At 36.7% G+C, this 16,646-nt stretch overlaps 1 protein-coding gene across 3 annotated transcripts in view; it reads left to right on the plus strand.

The window, feature by feature from the left end:
- The window catches only part of LOC127633597 (pro-neuregulin-3, membrane-bound isoform-like), a 207,940-nt gene that overhangs the window by 159,553 nt on the left and 31,741 nt on the right, over window positions 1–16,646 (plus strand). For all 3 annotated transcript variants that reach the window (XM_052112812.1, XM_052112813.1, XM_052112814.1), the window contains exon 3: window positions 13,200–13,273. In XM_052112812.1, coding sequence (XP_051968772.1) covers window positions 13,200–13,273 — 74 coding nt within the window. The remainder of the gene's footprint in view (window positions 1–13,199; window positions 13,274–16,646) is intronic.

The following is a 16,646-nucleotide window of genomic DNA, read 5'->3' on the forward strand; positions in this document are numbered from 1 at the left end:
ATGCCTATCTCCTTTATTCTCTAATGTGTTTCCGTGGTTTCATAAAATTTGTTGAGTGCTAAGCTCACAAACATGGCAAGTTACCATGGTGAACATTACCACAGAGATATAAATCCTGGGATCCTATGCATGTCTCATCTGCACAATGATTCTATCATTGTCCACCTCTATCCTCCCTTACAGGGGAATAGCAAATTAAATAAAATGGCATGATGAATACATCAAAGCGACTTGATTAAAAAGGATGGGATTAACCAGAGTCTATATATAAAAAGTGAGAGTCTGAGGAATGATAGGAAAGACAATATCACAATTTAACGGAATTACACTTATTGCCCTGACTGCAGAAGGGCCATGTAAATTATATTAAGAAGGATAAGCTTTTAAACACCTCTGAGACAGACTGCCGCACTCACAGCCTTCATTGGATTATCTCACCATATCTGATGAAAAATTTGATTTCCATGTTTTTTATTGTGAAGAGACATGTACCTAAGCCAGAATTGTCTGTGCGTGAGCACATGTGCTGGCTTGCGTAAAACGACACGTCGCAATGTGTCTGCGTAGGTGTACAATTGAGATGATCTTTGTGAACATATGCGCACTTTCGCCTGCCAGCTCACACCAACACCTACCTGAAAAAAATTCATCATCGTTGACCTAAGCACAATCCCAGCAATCTGATTTGTAACAATATCTGAATTTTTTCTTACTGAAACCTCATTAAATGGTCTCTAGCTATCTGACAGGGACAGTTTGGTGTTGTGTGCACAAGAACAAAACCCTTGTTTATTTATTGAACTGTGATCACCCCTTAATCAGAGCCGCACAAAACAGCACCTGTGCTGTGTCTGAACTGTGAAATTCAGTCATATGTTAGAGTGAAGATGCACTTCAATTTGTGTAACTGATAGGCAGTAGCAATTTTAACCACCACGCACCACCCCGGTAGGAACTACTTGAAGTGACATGTTGTTCTGGGTACATGCGTGAACACACAGTTGTTGGTGCTCTCAGAGCGGTTCATGTTAGAAGCTGCCGGGTTCAGGTCAGTAGGACTTTGTGATTGTAATTTATGAAAAAATATATAAGCCTTCCGAACTTGTTTCACTCACACACTCAGATTAGGGTTGTGCCGATGGACGATATCATCGTCCATCGTGATGGCTGACCAACATCACGATGTAGAGCCACCATCATGATGCCACGCCCCCTTTTGCGAGTCTTGCTAGTGTGACTCACTAATCCTAGTCTCTTCTATAGTTAACCTAAAAACTTTGCAGGGATTGCTCTGTAAATTAAATTGAGAATATAACTAATGCATATATGCTATTTTAAATACTGTAGTATATGCCAGAGACGTGACGTGTTAATCTGTGAAAATACCGTGTCAGGCAGGCTACACAAATATTGATTGTTAGCTTTGTCTTTTTTTTACATGTCTTACACTGTACATTTAGATTAAAATATTTTATGTTGTAGGCTACAAGAAAATAGCCTTTATTAATTAATTATTAGTAGTTGTAGTGTCTCAGAAAATCTTGCTCATTGTCACATACTCTTGTATACACTGAAGCGGCAGTTTAAGATAAACCCAGACCAGCAAACGTCAAATAACTTTTGTCTGAAAAATTTCCTTGGCCATAAATCCATAATGTCAAATCAAATGAAAGAAACAAGTTGAATATGAATAACACACATTTATTAAAACATAGAAGAACAACAAATAAAACAAGAAAACGGGAACAACACTCAGACCGAAACTCGGCATTAACATTTCACTTATAATTAGCAGCACAATTAACTTCAGCACAGGCTACAAAATAAATTATGTTATTGAAATATTGTAAAGTGGTCATATGAACTACACAAATGAACGTTTAAAAAATAATATGCAAAATCGAATAGCTCCGCAACGGATGGCGAAAAATGCGTAAAGAAGTCTAATATCTTTCACCATAGACCATGTTTAAATGTCGATGTTTCTGGACAGAAATACCATATTCACTTTATCTGGTTTTAATAAGCTGCGGATTGGAGTAACTACACTACCCGCTGTGCCGAAGACCCGCTCTGATGGAGTATTGGTAGCACATATGCACAGATATTTCCGTGCTAATCTTGCCATGAACGGAAACCTTTTGTCGTTCGTTTTCCACCAAGTCAGCGGTCTCTTCCCATCAATGGCCATTTCCTGCAGGTACATGGTCATTTCTGCTCGACCTTTGCTCATCAGTGAGCGTGGCTGTGGCTGCTCTCTTCGCAAGAAGGCTGCCCAAAGACAACTTTTTTTTCTTAGGCGCAATATATTAAAAAGCCCGGATGAGTAGGCTACTAATTAGTTGGGCTTGTAAAATAATGAAATTATAGTTTTTCAGTAGAAAAAAATATCTATGTAAAGAGATATATTAAAATAAAAAGTGCTTAAAAGTGCACAACTCTTAAGTGGAAGAAATATTTTTCCCCCTTACGTGCAACCTATTGGAAAGCTCGGATGAGTCAGTTGGGATAGTAGAATAACGAAATTATAGTTTTTAAGTGGAAAATAGTATTTATGTAAAGAGATATATTAAAATAAAAAGTGCACAACTCTTCTTAAGTGAAAGCTAAAAAAAAATGCTTCACGTGTCGTGCAACCTACTGATAAAGCGCCGACGAGTCATTAGTTGGGTTAGTAAAATAACGAAATTATAATTTGTCATATAATTTTTGAAAATTATATGAAATTATATAACCCCGCCCCGCCCCACCGACGATATCATCGTCCATCGCGATGTTTTACTGTCAACATCGTCAACTGCCAATTTAGGGGACATCGCCCAACCCTAACTCAGATACGCGTGAAAGGATGTGTTAAGCAGCGCTCACACCAAAAAATGTTTTGGGTGCGTCTGCTCTATCGTTTTCCTATGTAAATGTGCTAGACAAGCATCCATGACTGCTGCAATGCGTCTCGCTGTTTCTTCAGTATCTCATGCAGTGACCGGCACATTGTTAGCAAAAAGGCATGTTGAGACACCTGCGTTCTGTTTCATTTGTTGTGCTGCATGGGTCTTTAGGTGTCACAAAGATTTAACGTTCAGGTTGCAAAGAGGTGACTATTACAATAAGTAACATTATTCGACATTTTTCTGCACCAAGAAAAGTTTCAGCGCTTGTTAAAAGGCAATGATCCCCCCCCCCCAAAAAAATACAGCCTTTTGCAACATGGTGAACAATACACTGCACCGTAAGAATATAAGATCCAGGTAAAATTAAATAAGACAGGAATATAATACTAATGTATAAATCCTCATAGTAATAATAACAATACTGTATCATGTTATAATGACAAACTGGATGACAATAAATACTGTAATTGATGGGTTATAATATTAATACATTCCAACTAAATTCCAAAATGTTACTGGGTGAAGTAGTAGTTTTGCACACCCTGTTCACAAATAGTTTTATTTTATTTTTTTTGTAAAAATATATGTAGGTGAATATAGCTTTTTTTACCTGTGGAAACGGCTTATAGGATGAATTTTAAATTATGATTTAAAATCAATTTTATGTCATTTTTTAAGCAAAAATGTTCTAAATGGGGCCCCGGGTTGGTCGGTTGCTTGGGACCTCAGAAATCGTAAACCCGCCCATGCTGATAGGCATAGATTTTCCGGTGTTTAGAAAGGAGTGCATCCGTTTTATCCGACTTATCCAGTGTGTGCAAGTGTTGTGCACACATGCCTGTGTATGTTTATACATCGAACCTGTGAAAAACCCAGTGATTTTAATGTAAAAAATATGTTATGGTTGCTCTTCAAAGAGTTAATACTGGATAAGTGGTTTCTGAAATTGATAAATACAATTTAAATTAAATCAATAACTGAGTCGTTCTAATGTCTGCATTGCATCACAGAACATATGGTAAATAGTAGAGATGCACCGATCGACCGGCCAGGGACCAGAATTAGCCGATTTTCCGCATGCTCGGCCAGACCGGTGATCGGCCGGTCAGCCTCACGTCTTACCGATTCCAAGCCGGTCCATTTTGTTGCCAGCGGTGCAGGCAATAACGTCACAGCCGCATGTAAACATGTCATTGCCGTGGAAGATCATCACTGTGAGTGAAGAAGACATAAAGTTCGAAATGTGTAATAATTGTAAGGCCAAAGTAAACCATGGGGGGACCACCACAATAACTTTCGGATCAACAAACCTAATTAGATATTTATAACACCATCACCCAGCTGAAAATGCCCATTTTAAAAAAGAAGCTAAAAAGTGAAAGCGGCTAAATCTAGCCAGAGCTCAGAGCCAGTCACAAGTCAGCAGCCTCTCCTATCATTCCTTGGTTTGAGCAGCGAAAAGACCAAAGCAATTACGAGGAAAATGATGGAATTCATGGCCCTGGATGACCAGCTGTTCTCCATAGTTGAGGACAGACGCTTCAGAAATCTGATACATTTCCTCGATACAGAGTAGGAGGTACTTTCCGACGTCGCGTTGCCCGAGTTGTTTAATCTTGTGTCATGTAACACACGCAGCCTGTTATCTGTCACCATTTGGGTACACAAATCCAGGAGGGGGAAGTGGGGTGCTGGATGGCAGAGGCAGGCTAAATACATACAAATTGTCCCGTTGTGATTTAACGTAATTTTTCCCACCGTGTCCGATATTAAAATCAGTGCGACACATATTGCAAAAGGCATGGGCATTGTCGATATGGCTTCGGGATATGAAATTCAATTCTTCCATCCAGCTGTTGTTAAATGTACATGTATATTTTGTTTTTTTCACCGGAGCACCAGCTGAGTCTTCTCCTCCCATCTACCAGTGATGCTTGATTTAACATCCCGCGTCTACTGCCTGTACAGGTATCAATAGCGCAACTGTGTTGTAGGTTGCCAGATTGTGGTCATAAATTATTTGTAATGTGTATGATGTGTCGATTATGCGAGTAGGATGAGTTTCATTCAAGATCTGGCAACTGGACCACCTTGGAATAATATATTGATGTGATTATTCATATAACGTGGTTTGGGCCATACAAATTACGGGAGTTTTTTTTGGAGAAATAACAAAACGGGAGACTCCCGGGAAAAACGGGAGTGTTGACAGGTATGCAAGCCGTTCCCGAAGCAGTGCTCAGTTTTACAACTGATATTTGTACATCTAACGTAAGTTGAGCGTATTGGACACTTCAGTATTTCAGATCTTTGGAATTGTTTTGTTAGACGAGTAATAAAGAGAAAAAGGTCCATTTATAAAAATAGTGGAAAATGACATCTCTTATATAAAGCAACTCATTTGCAGTTAATTGTTATTTCTACCTCTTTCTAGTCACAGAGCACTTTATTTTGAGAGTTGTTTAAGCGAGAGAAGATCCTGTAACTTAGTGCAGTTTGGGGGAAATTGTAATGTTTAATAATTAATTTTATTATGAAAATAAAATTTTGCATTGAAGAAAGGTAGATTTTGTTTGTATATGTGGTCAATAATAGTTCTTAGAAAGAAAAAGTAGTTCTCGGAATTGGAAAAAATTGGTATCGGCAGGTCACACTTGCAAAAAATCAGAAATCGAAATCAGCCAAGCATCTCTAGTAAATAGTAATTGAACTGAAAATGACAGAATAGCTATCTGCTTTATACACGTCAGAACAAAAGTACTGTTTAAGGTACAAGGACATCACTGGGGTGGTGCCCTTGTTATGGGTACGTATTTACATCCTTAAGGAGACAAAAGGGAACTTTTTTCCCAGAGTAACAAAACATATAAATGTACTTTTAATAGTTCCCCTAAATTATATATTTTAATGGATCAGAATATTTATTAGAGAATAGGTCCCTTTGAGGGTGCACACCAGTGATGGCCCATGAACCTAAAAGTGAACCAAAAATTGTAATTCTCTCATCATTCACTCGCCCTCATGTTATCCCAGATGTGTTTAACTTTCTTTCTTCCACAGAACACAAATTATGATTTTTAGGAGAATATTTCAGCTCTTTAGGGCCATACAATACAAGTGAATAGGTGCCAAACTTTTGATAATGGCGGCGCGGCGTGATCGAGCGTTCGTCCAGAGAGAGAGAAAGTGTTAAGGGTGCACACACCTGAGCACTATAATGTATAACACCTGTTTCTTATTGCCGTAAGGACTGGGGAAAGTGATAAAAAGGTACCATGCCAGAGACAAGGGAGCGAGAGCTACCCGTCTGAAAGAGACTATCTTGAGTTTAAGCTAAAGAGGGTTCTACTGAAAAGCCTCTTTGAGTTGTTTATTAAAGTTATTCCTTTGAAGTTTTCTGTGTCCTCCTTTCGCTCCCTTCCTTGAACGTAGGCATCATAAAAGTAATCCATAATACTCCAGTGTTTTAATCCATATCTTCAGAAGTGATATGATAGATGTGGGTGAGAAACAGATCAATATTTAAGTCCTTTTATGCTAGAAATTATTCTCCTTGCCCAGTAGGCGGTGATATGCATGAAGAATTTGAATCACCAGAAACACAAGAAAAAGACTGTGTAAGTGAAAGTTTAAATGGAGATTGACTAAGCAGGCAGAAGAATTATAGAAAAAAAGGACTTTCTGTTTCTCACCCACACCTATCTTATCACTTCTGAAGATATGGTTTTAACCACAGGAGTCATATGGAGTACTTTTATGCTGCCTTATGTGATTTTTGGAGCTTCAAAATTTTGACACCCTTTCACTTGCATTATATTGACCAAAAGAGCTGTGAAATTCTTCTAAAATCTTTATTTGAGTTCAGTAGATGAAAGAAAGTCATACACATCTGGGATGTCATAAGGGTCAGTAAATGATGAGATAATTTTCATTTTGGGGTGAACTATTCCTTTAAACAGACCCTTTTTTTGAGGGTGTAAACAATCACGTAATATAGCACAACATGCCCATGTTACAAGTACACAGCAACATTAATGTGATTTAGAGTTTGAGTTATTACACATGGAATCCAGAGCATTAACATTGTATCTTAATTAAGTACATATATTCATGACAAATTCTGAACCAACGTGACTTATTTTGGTGGTCTATGGTTTAAAATAGTTCCTCTGTATAGATTTGTACTCTGAGGTCATATATATATATATATATATATATATATATATATATATATATATATATATATCACCAGTATATATATATATATATATATATATATATATATATATATATATATATATATATATATATATATATATATATATATATATATATATATACTATACTATATATACTAAAAAATATATATATATTATTTATTTATTTTTGAAGTTGTCGTGTCAAGCCAGTCGGAATAGAGCACAAATGTCTGGTCCTTGAATTAAAATCCCATCTATTTTCTCTATAGATTAATTTATTTTTAATGATAACGTAGCAACCTTGAGTGAGAGAGACCAATCATGAGCTCTGAGGTTGCAAAGTGATGGTATAAGCTTCTGCTGAAGCCATCAGTCCAAGTTATCTCATTATTTAAAAAAAAAAAAAAAATTTAAATCAAGTTTAATAGAGTTACTCCAGCAAAGAACTTCACTACATATGATCCTGAATGGAAAGATCCACCCATCTGAGAATTATGGCATACAAGTCGTGGCATAACTCGGCATCAATGTCCCACTCCAATAACACACTGTAAATGATGCAATCAAGTCGGTCTCCCTATACACTCTCAATCTACTTATATATTTGTAGATATCAGATTATTCAGCAAAAAAAGAATCATTTTTAATTCAATTGCATCATTTGCAATGCTTAGTGTTGGGGTCGAGTCCACCTTAGTCGAGTCCAAGTCAAGTCCAAGGCTTTAAACAATCAAGTCCGAGTCCCAAATGCATTGCAAGCTTAAGTTGATCATAGAGACTATTGGCGGCAATCAGAGAATGTGAGCGGAGCTGAGCAAGTGTGGAGCGTTGATAATTCCACCTGAGCGGAGAGTGCCTTTTTGAAGATACCGCTCAGTCAACTCAGGTCGCTCAGTGCTGCTCTCTCAACCCGGAATGCGCTTTGTGATATGCTGGTTTAGGATTCTGCTAAATAAGCAATAGGCCTGAGATTATGTAGCTCTAACATTGTTTTAGTGAAGTTGCAAACCTTATAACCTCAATAAATGCAAAGTATTAATCAAAGCTAAGAATGAAGAAGTCAAAAGGGAGTGTGGAGAGACCATGAGAATTAGCAAATATTCCTTTTGGAATGCATCACATTGCCATGAGAGCAACAGGATGTGCTACGCGATGTAGTGCAGCAAAATGTTAGCTAGTAGGCTATTCGATAATAAATGAATAGATAAGTAATGTATCTTGTTGTTTTGCCATCATGTTAGTGCAGCTGCCAGCTAGAAGCAAGCCCGGTTCCCTCCCTCAATTGAATACTGTATGTAAGCTTAATAATACTGTGTAATGGCAAAGCAGATTTCCTTGAATCCTGGCAAACATACACACACACAACCAATAAACATGTATGATCTTGCAGATCAGTGTGTCCTAATTTGCATGCTGAGCATTCTGTTTTCATGCCTCTATTGTACAATTGATCATTTGATTAGTATATATTTCCGCTCTCATATTCTCGAATTTCATAACAAATTTATCTCACTTAATTGACCAGCTTTCGATTTCTGCTTCGGGATAAAGTGGCACATAAATGCTGGTCAGTTTCCCAAAGCCAAATCCACACCTTAAGGATAAGCAAAATGTAAAAAACATTATTCTAGATTAGTGACATGAATGCAATCATGTGCAGAGAAAAATAAGCTAGAAATGATTGTACATTAGAAAAAAAAACTTTTCTTAAATGAAGGCAGTGTAATTTGTGAATTAATTCATTTTTTTTTTCTTTTAGGATCATTAAACATGATTTCATCTAATATATATATATTGGACAAATATGCAGGACAAATATATTTTATTTGTTAAATCCATGGTTAAACCTTGCTGTACATATAAAGAGCGCATGCACAAGACATGATTGTTTGATGCATATAAAGTCCAGATTCACTTTATAATGCTTTAAAAATATAAAGTAACAAAAAAGGGGGCACATGGTATATACTAATATAATAATTATTATATAAATAACCACAGTCCTTTAGATTGCATAAGATTCGTACATATAAAATTAATAAAGCAACAACATTCACTGGTCTTTTCTGTATAACTTAATACACCCTTTAAAACTGAACACAAAATTAGGATGATAAATTGCTCTTTTTAATTTATAGATCAAAATCTGAAACCTATTAATGTACACAATCTGCAGTATTTTCATTCCGTGGAGACAACTGAAAAACAATTATGAATTTCACTTTTACCTGCAATATTTTTCTTGGTATCAGTCCATGTTTTCATTATTGCAATGAAGGACTCCAACAAACTTTAAAGTTGAATAGATTGTAGTTTTCTGTGTCGGTTGTATCACTTGGGTCCAGTTTAAATTTGCGTGTAGGCCTATGCGAGTTTCCGTGCCAACACACATATGTTTTATCACTTGTAGAGGCATGACTGATGACTTGTTTAAAGTAAATAAAGATAATTTAGAACTGAATTTTTTAAGGCATTATTTTAAGATGTGCAATGCCTTATGTGCTAACAGAGAAATATTTGACTGATTACAAATGATAACGGGATTTGAGCAAACATTGTTTTACCGTGAGCGTGAGTGGTACTTGAGCAGAGAGTGTGTCTGGGCCGTGAGCGGTTGAGCGGAGTGCACTTGCATGGAGCGGGTTATTGAGCGGAGTGTCACACCGCTCCACTTTGCTCACATGCTCTGGCGCCAATGGTTTCTACGATCTACTTAGGCATACAATACTTTTGGGAAACACTGCCCTGGTTAGTTTGGTTCATGGCTTAGAACTCTTTTATAAATTTGTTTATAAAATCCCTTTGGAATGGGAAAATATTCTCTGCAGAGACAAAGGCTGAAAAAGTGATGTTGCGCTCTATTCTCAAACAAACAGAGCAGTGTTTTAATATGGCCACACTTTTTTAAGGGAGACAACCCTAGTAATGGCTTATTTATAGATGTATCGGTAGGTTAAGGTGGCATAGTAGAGAGTATTTTAACATTGAAAGAAAGGACACACTTCCCCTTTAATTAACAAAGTAGCTGTTAGTCAATTGGTTAGTCTTGTTCCTTGCCTTGGCCTCCTTCAGTGGAAATATATTCTGTCTCTCTCTCTCTCTCTCTCTCTCTCTCTTGCTATAATTTAACCAACAGGGGCAGAATCAATGATGCCAAGGAACATGTCCTTGAATGATAATGAAAACTCATGTAGAATTTTCTAGATGTAGAAATTCTACGTTACATTTTTGTTTAATCTGAAGGCACCTAGAATATCATAAAAACCTAGTGAGCAACCTTGCTGCCTACTGCCTACATCCTAACCGTCATGGAACCTAATAAGTGACCAATTGTGTGTGCTCTACATACATAGCAACTGCACACAAAATGTGCTTAGGAAGGAATTGATTTAGAGATGCAACTATTTTTATCGATTCATTTCAGTATTACAAGAAAAGTATGTTAATTTATAATCAACATTTTTCTCACCTCTTCCACCATATAGGATTTCACTGAGCTTGCGGTCTCTGCAAAGGATACAAATGATGCAACTTTAGAATTTGGCTAAAACTATGTATCTTAGGAGGCAGCATAATTAAGTTGCCTACCTTTTGCAACACCCTTCACGTTGGGAGCATGCCTATTATGTTTAAATTGCAGCCCTTATTGGCAGCTCACTAGGTTTTGGAAGAGAGCAATACACACTCATTGATTTTCCCCATCATTTTCCTTTCCTCTAATACCATGTAAACAATGGCGCATGAGACCATTTGTCAGTCTGTTTTCTCTTCATACTCAGAAAAGCAGTACAGTAACATCTTCCATAAATAGGGGGAAAGTGGAGAAACAAACAAACAGACTGCCGACAGACACGGCCGTCATTCTGCCGTCAATGCGTGAGTCAGTGTTAACTAGGCGGTGAGGTAACAAAGCACTAAAGGAGAGCCAGAAGATGAAACCAAACAACATCATCCTCACCTACCTCTGTGACTGTAATTACAGTCTAACCATGTTTTTCCCTCTCAGCAATCATTCTTGATTCTGTTCCCTTTCTCTTTCACAAAAACCTCAGATACGCTTCCCTAAGCTAGACAGGGCACAGACATACAGACAGGAATGAGTCTAGGCAGCTGTCGTGCTAGAGCCAAAATAGCTTGCAAAAGAAACAACAGTGATTTAGTCACCACCTTCATTCTGTTAAAGGAATAGTTCACCTAAAAATGAAAATTCGGTTCCAAACCCATATGACCTTTTTTACCTTGGAACCCAAAATCCAGCTTTTTGCCATATAATGAAAGTGAATGGTGACTCTGTGCTGTCAAGCTCCAAAAAGGACCACAAATCCATACAATTATAGAAAATGTAGTCACTATGATTCGTACTCTATATTCCAAGTCTTCTGCATCCATAAAATACCGAGTGATGAACAGTTTGAACTTTAATTTGTTATCCACTCTCAAATAAAATCATTCATGAACTGCCAAAGGCAGCGCCCAAATCAAATATTGTGACTAGAACTCAGGTTTTAAATCATGACTTTTGGTCACAAGACATGCAAGAACGAGTGACATTTGATGTTACAGTATTGTTGATCAACCTACGCCATGATAGCCATTTTTGATTTGGCACTCAAAACAGGAGTTGATCAATGGCTTGATCTGAGAGTAAATCTTTCACACACAAAGTGTTGTGTGGCTTATGAAGACTTACAATGTGACACATAAGTCAGTTAAACTAAATTTATTGTCGTTTTATGAGAGTTTTTTTTGTGTCTTTTTTGGGCTAAACATCCCAGAGTCATCATTCTCTTTCATTACATGGCAAAAAGTGACGATTCTTCAAATTTGTTGGTTTGTGTTCAATGGGAGAAAGAATGTCATACAAACTGGAGTGAACAATGTTAGAATTACATTTTTTTAGGGTTTATTCTAAAGGTTATCAGCCTGCATGCTTGTTTTTCTTTTGTGTAGCATCATTATCATGGTGTCTTGTCAAATTTATGTAAGCATTCTGTGCAAAGGAGTGAAGCGATCATAGAGGCAGATGTCAGAATTGGGCAATTTTCTGGCAAGATTTTGCAGAATAAAAAGCACAATGCTTCTAGTAAATGGAGATATGCCTGTTCCAAACATTTGAGGTTTGTTTTATTTACGATCATAAACAGAGAGACAGTTATCTTATGACTTTCTTTCTTTGTGGAACTTTGGAGATGTAAAGCAGATAAAGCATGTTAATTTCAGTCACCATTTAATGCAATTGCATTTTATTTCCATACAATGACAGTGAATAATGACTGAGGCGAACATTCTGCCTAACATAGTCATTTGTATGCTAAATGAGGGAGTGTGAGTTGATAGACAGACAGACAGACAGACAGACAAACAGACAGAGATAGATATATAGATAGTAAGAACTCCCCTGTTTCACATATATCTCACAGTAAGAGTGTAGTCAAATGCCTCCCTCTTTTCCATGCAGTGCCATAGCTCAACGGGGATATGACATTAACGTCAAGTCTGTGTTATCTGTGAAAGTGCAGGCACCACTGAGCACTGTCCAGACCCGCCCAGTTATCCCTATTTTCCCTCTCTTCTCTTCTTTTCTATATCACCCCTCCCTGCTTTGCTTCCTCTTCAGATTTCTCTTCTCTTTTGACTTATAACATTTCTGTGTATTCAGATATCCAGTGCTGAGTCTATCTTCATCTCTCTGTTAATGATGGCTGGACACATGGACACAATGTTATAATGATTGTTTATAAATGCCAAATCTGGGTATTTGAGAGGTCAAGCAATGACAGCAATGTCCTGCAGCTTGACATGATATATTTCATTTATAGCATGTCACATTTTTGCTTATGATTTGTGTATATATACAGTATATATATATATATATATATATATATATATATATATATATATATATATATATATATATACACATAAACAGTATACACACACATATTTTAAGCAAAAATATTAATGTTGAAAGAAATGTCAATTTGTCAACTACTCAAATACAAATATGGATTTACATGCCCAAACACATACAATCCATACATGTATTATAGACTCACAGGTAATTTCTCTTTCTGTAATGACATTTTTAACATTCTCTCTCTTTTTGCAGGTGTAAAGAGGGTTATCGTGGACTTCGTTGTGACCAGTTTGTCCCGAAGACAGACTCTATCCTATCTGACCCAAGTATGTATTCTTGCCTTTTGTATATACTGTATATACACCATCAGCCACAATATTAAAACCACCTGCATAATATTTGTAGGTCCCCCTCGTGCCACCAAAACAGCACCAATCTGCATCCCAGAATAGCATTCTGAGATGTTATCCTTCTCACCACAATTGTACAGAGTGGTCATCTGAGTTACCGTAGACATTGTCAGTTCGAACCAGTCTGGCCATTCTCTGTTGACCTCTCTCATCAACAAGGCATTTCCATCTGCAGAACTGCCACTCACTGGATGTTTTTTTTTTTTTGCCACCATTCTGGGTAAATCCTAGAGACTGATGTGCATAAAAATACCAGGAGATCAGCAGTTACATACATTTTCAAACCAGCCCGTCTGGCACCAACAATCATCCATGCGATTATCTAATCAGCCAATTGTGTGGAAGCAGTGCATAAAATCATATAGATACGGGTCAGGAGCTTCATTTAATGTTCACAGCAACCATCAGAATGGGGATGGGGAAATGTTGGTGCCAGATGGGCTGGTTTGAGTATTTCACGCACAATACTCTCTAGAATTTACCCTGAATGGTAAATTCTAGGTAACAAAAAAACAAAAAACATCCAGTGAGGGGCAGTTCTGTGGACAGAAATGCCTTGTTGATGAGAGAGGTCAACAGAGAATGGCCAGACTGGTTTGATCTGACAAAGTCTGCAGTAACTCAGATAACCACTCTGTACAATTGTGGTGAGCACTGTTTTGGTGGAACGAGGGAGGCCTACACAATATTAAGCAGTTGGATTTAATGTTGTGGCTGATCAGTATATATATATATATATATATATATATATATATATATATATATATATATATATATATATATATATATATATATATATATATATATATATACATACACTGTATATATACGGGGTTGGGGAGTAACGGAAAACATGTAATGGGATCACATATTTCAAATACAAAATATAAGTAACTGTATTCCACTACAATTACAATTTAAATAATTGTTAATCAGAATACAGTTACATTCAAAATGTATTTTGATTACTGAAGAGATTACTTTGCATTTTATTGTCATTTGTTTAATTTAATATTTAGTCTATTCAGTTGGAAAAAAAAAAAATCCACATAGGAGGAGCTTTTGAAAACCACTGTCTTATATGAGCTTAATAGAGTAGCTTGATCTTGTTACTACAGCTTATCAAAATACAGTTAGAAACGCTTTAACAGATGAAACATAAATCCAATAAATACATGATTACATGCCTTGTCAATGTTTTTTTTTTATGTGGTTATGGTATAAGAAAAGCTAAACAATGTAGTCTTTATTATCATATAGAAAGCTACAAATAATATATTTTCTGCCTCATTCTATGAACAGAAGCTACATACGATCAGAAAAAGATGTGGTTGTGAACACTGTGTGGGGTTTTGAAGTTTGAAGCAGCAAAAATAGTTAACCTTGTGTAAATTGTCATGTGAACATTTAGCTTTATGCTAAGCTAAAATGCTATTACTTTATTTACTTGTTTATAGTCAAAAGTAGTGAAAAAATCTACCAGTGCAGAAGAAGTAATCCAACGTATTTAGATTACATTACTGACCTTGAGTAATCCAACGGAATATGTTGCCACCACCCTACAATTCCACACTTTCATGAAAATCAGCAAGAATATGCATATGCTTTTTTCTTTATAGGAAAGCAGATCTCGAATTGTGTTTAGTCTCACAAATATAGTGCATAAACTGTTCAAAATGTATTGTCTACAACAAAATGCAAGTTAATAATTTAGCTGATTCTGACAAGGTACTGAACAACAACAAAATGTTATCAAGTGACCATTTTTCAAGAAGAGTAGCACATTTCACCTGCTGTTAGAGAAAGCTCAGAGTCCTGGAATGAAAGTAATTGCTTTGCTAATTTTAGGTTGATGATAAAATCATTAGCCATTCCTGTGTTAGATGAGCCTCAGTATATTAGTGGTTTGGAGAGTGGCTCACAGGTTAAAAAGGGACACTTAGCTGTAAAGTGGAATAGAAGTAGCCAGTAAAGTTCATGGTTACTGAAAAAGCGGTCAACAAGGGACATTGCTTTCTTAGTCTTGGAGAGATTTGTGAAATTCTGGTCTGCCACCATTCATGCTGGTCAACAATCTATTGTATGATTGAACACAACATGGTTTAAAGCCCTCTTAAAGGCTTGGCACATAAACCCTTTTTTTTCCTTGTGAGTCAGCTTTACAAGAGATATTATACAGAAATGAAAGCACTGTGGGAAGGAGAAATGTATGAAGGCAGGGAAGATGGAAGAGAGAGGAAGGGAGAGACGAGGAAAAAGAGCTGTCCAGCGCAAGATAAATCTGAGGCTAGGCTGTTTCTCTGAATGGCTTATGTTGTATGAATTGTCTTTCTTTTATGGAATGATCTATCACAGCGAGTGAGATGGCAACCTAAACTCCCATTTAGTGCTGTTTGAGTTGCCGACTCCATTGAGTGGATGGTAATGGGATCTTGCCGTAGCCTTTCTGCCAGGGTCCACTTTGTGTCCCAGATACTCCTCTTTCATATCTGATTTTCTCAATGAGTGCATTCACATCCCGTTATCCATCATACCTGGAGATAGAGTCCTCTTCTCAGCAGTGCCGCCATCTTCTTCAAGGCTACACTTACATAATCCTGCTGTTATTGCCTCCTCTACCCTATTGTTGATACTGTTCAAGTAAATAAAGCAATTTTATACCACTGCTGTTGCAAATCCGGTAAATGTGGGTGAAGACTTCAGTATCTGTATTTAAATAATATTTTGTATATAGAATATGCTGCCTGTTTTTTAGGCCATTATGAATTTTTACATTGTGACATTATTTTCATGACAGTTATTAAAAAAAAATATCCTAATTCTCATTACCACAATATGAAGATATTATATGTTATTTAAATTGTAAAGTATTTTTACATCATAGTAGTTCTCCCTTGGTACTTCCTTTCACAAATTTTAATAAAAAGTAAAATCATTTAAATTAACGAGACTGGAGCCGGTGTGCAAGTCAATGCATATTAATGAGAAACAATGTCTAACATCTGCAAGCTTTCCGATCAGAAGTGATCATTCCTATGCCCTATTCCCTTCAAAGACAATTACCCTCTATTTTGAGATTTTCAGATGGCTGAAAGCTGAAAAAGGTCATTCACAACTCACTTTGTAAGTAATAATTTAATTTCTGTTTGGAAAGACCCTACAGCATGGATTGTGCTCCCTTTAAAGTGCCTTGTGCATATTTCATCAGCACAGTTGAGAACACAGCCATATCTGCTGAACAGATGTAGGGGGAGGGTGCGTTTTCATTCTAACAAGCATTTGAATAGAC

This window comes from Xyrauchen texanus, chromosome 40 (genome assembly GCF_025860055.1).
Source record: "Xyrauchen texanus isolate HMW12.3.18 chromosome 40, RBS_HiC_50CHRs, whole genome shotgun sequence".
Lineage (NCBI taxonomy): Eukaryota > Metazoa > Chordata > Actinopteri > Cypriniformes > Catostomidae > Xyrauchen > Xyrauchen texanus.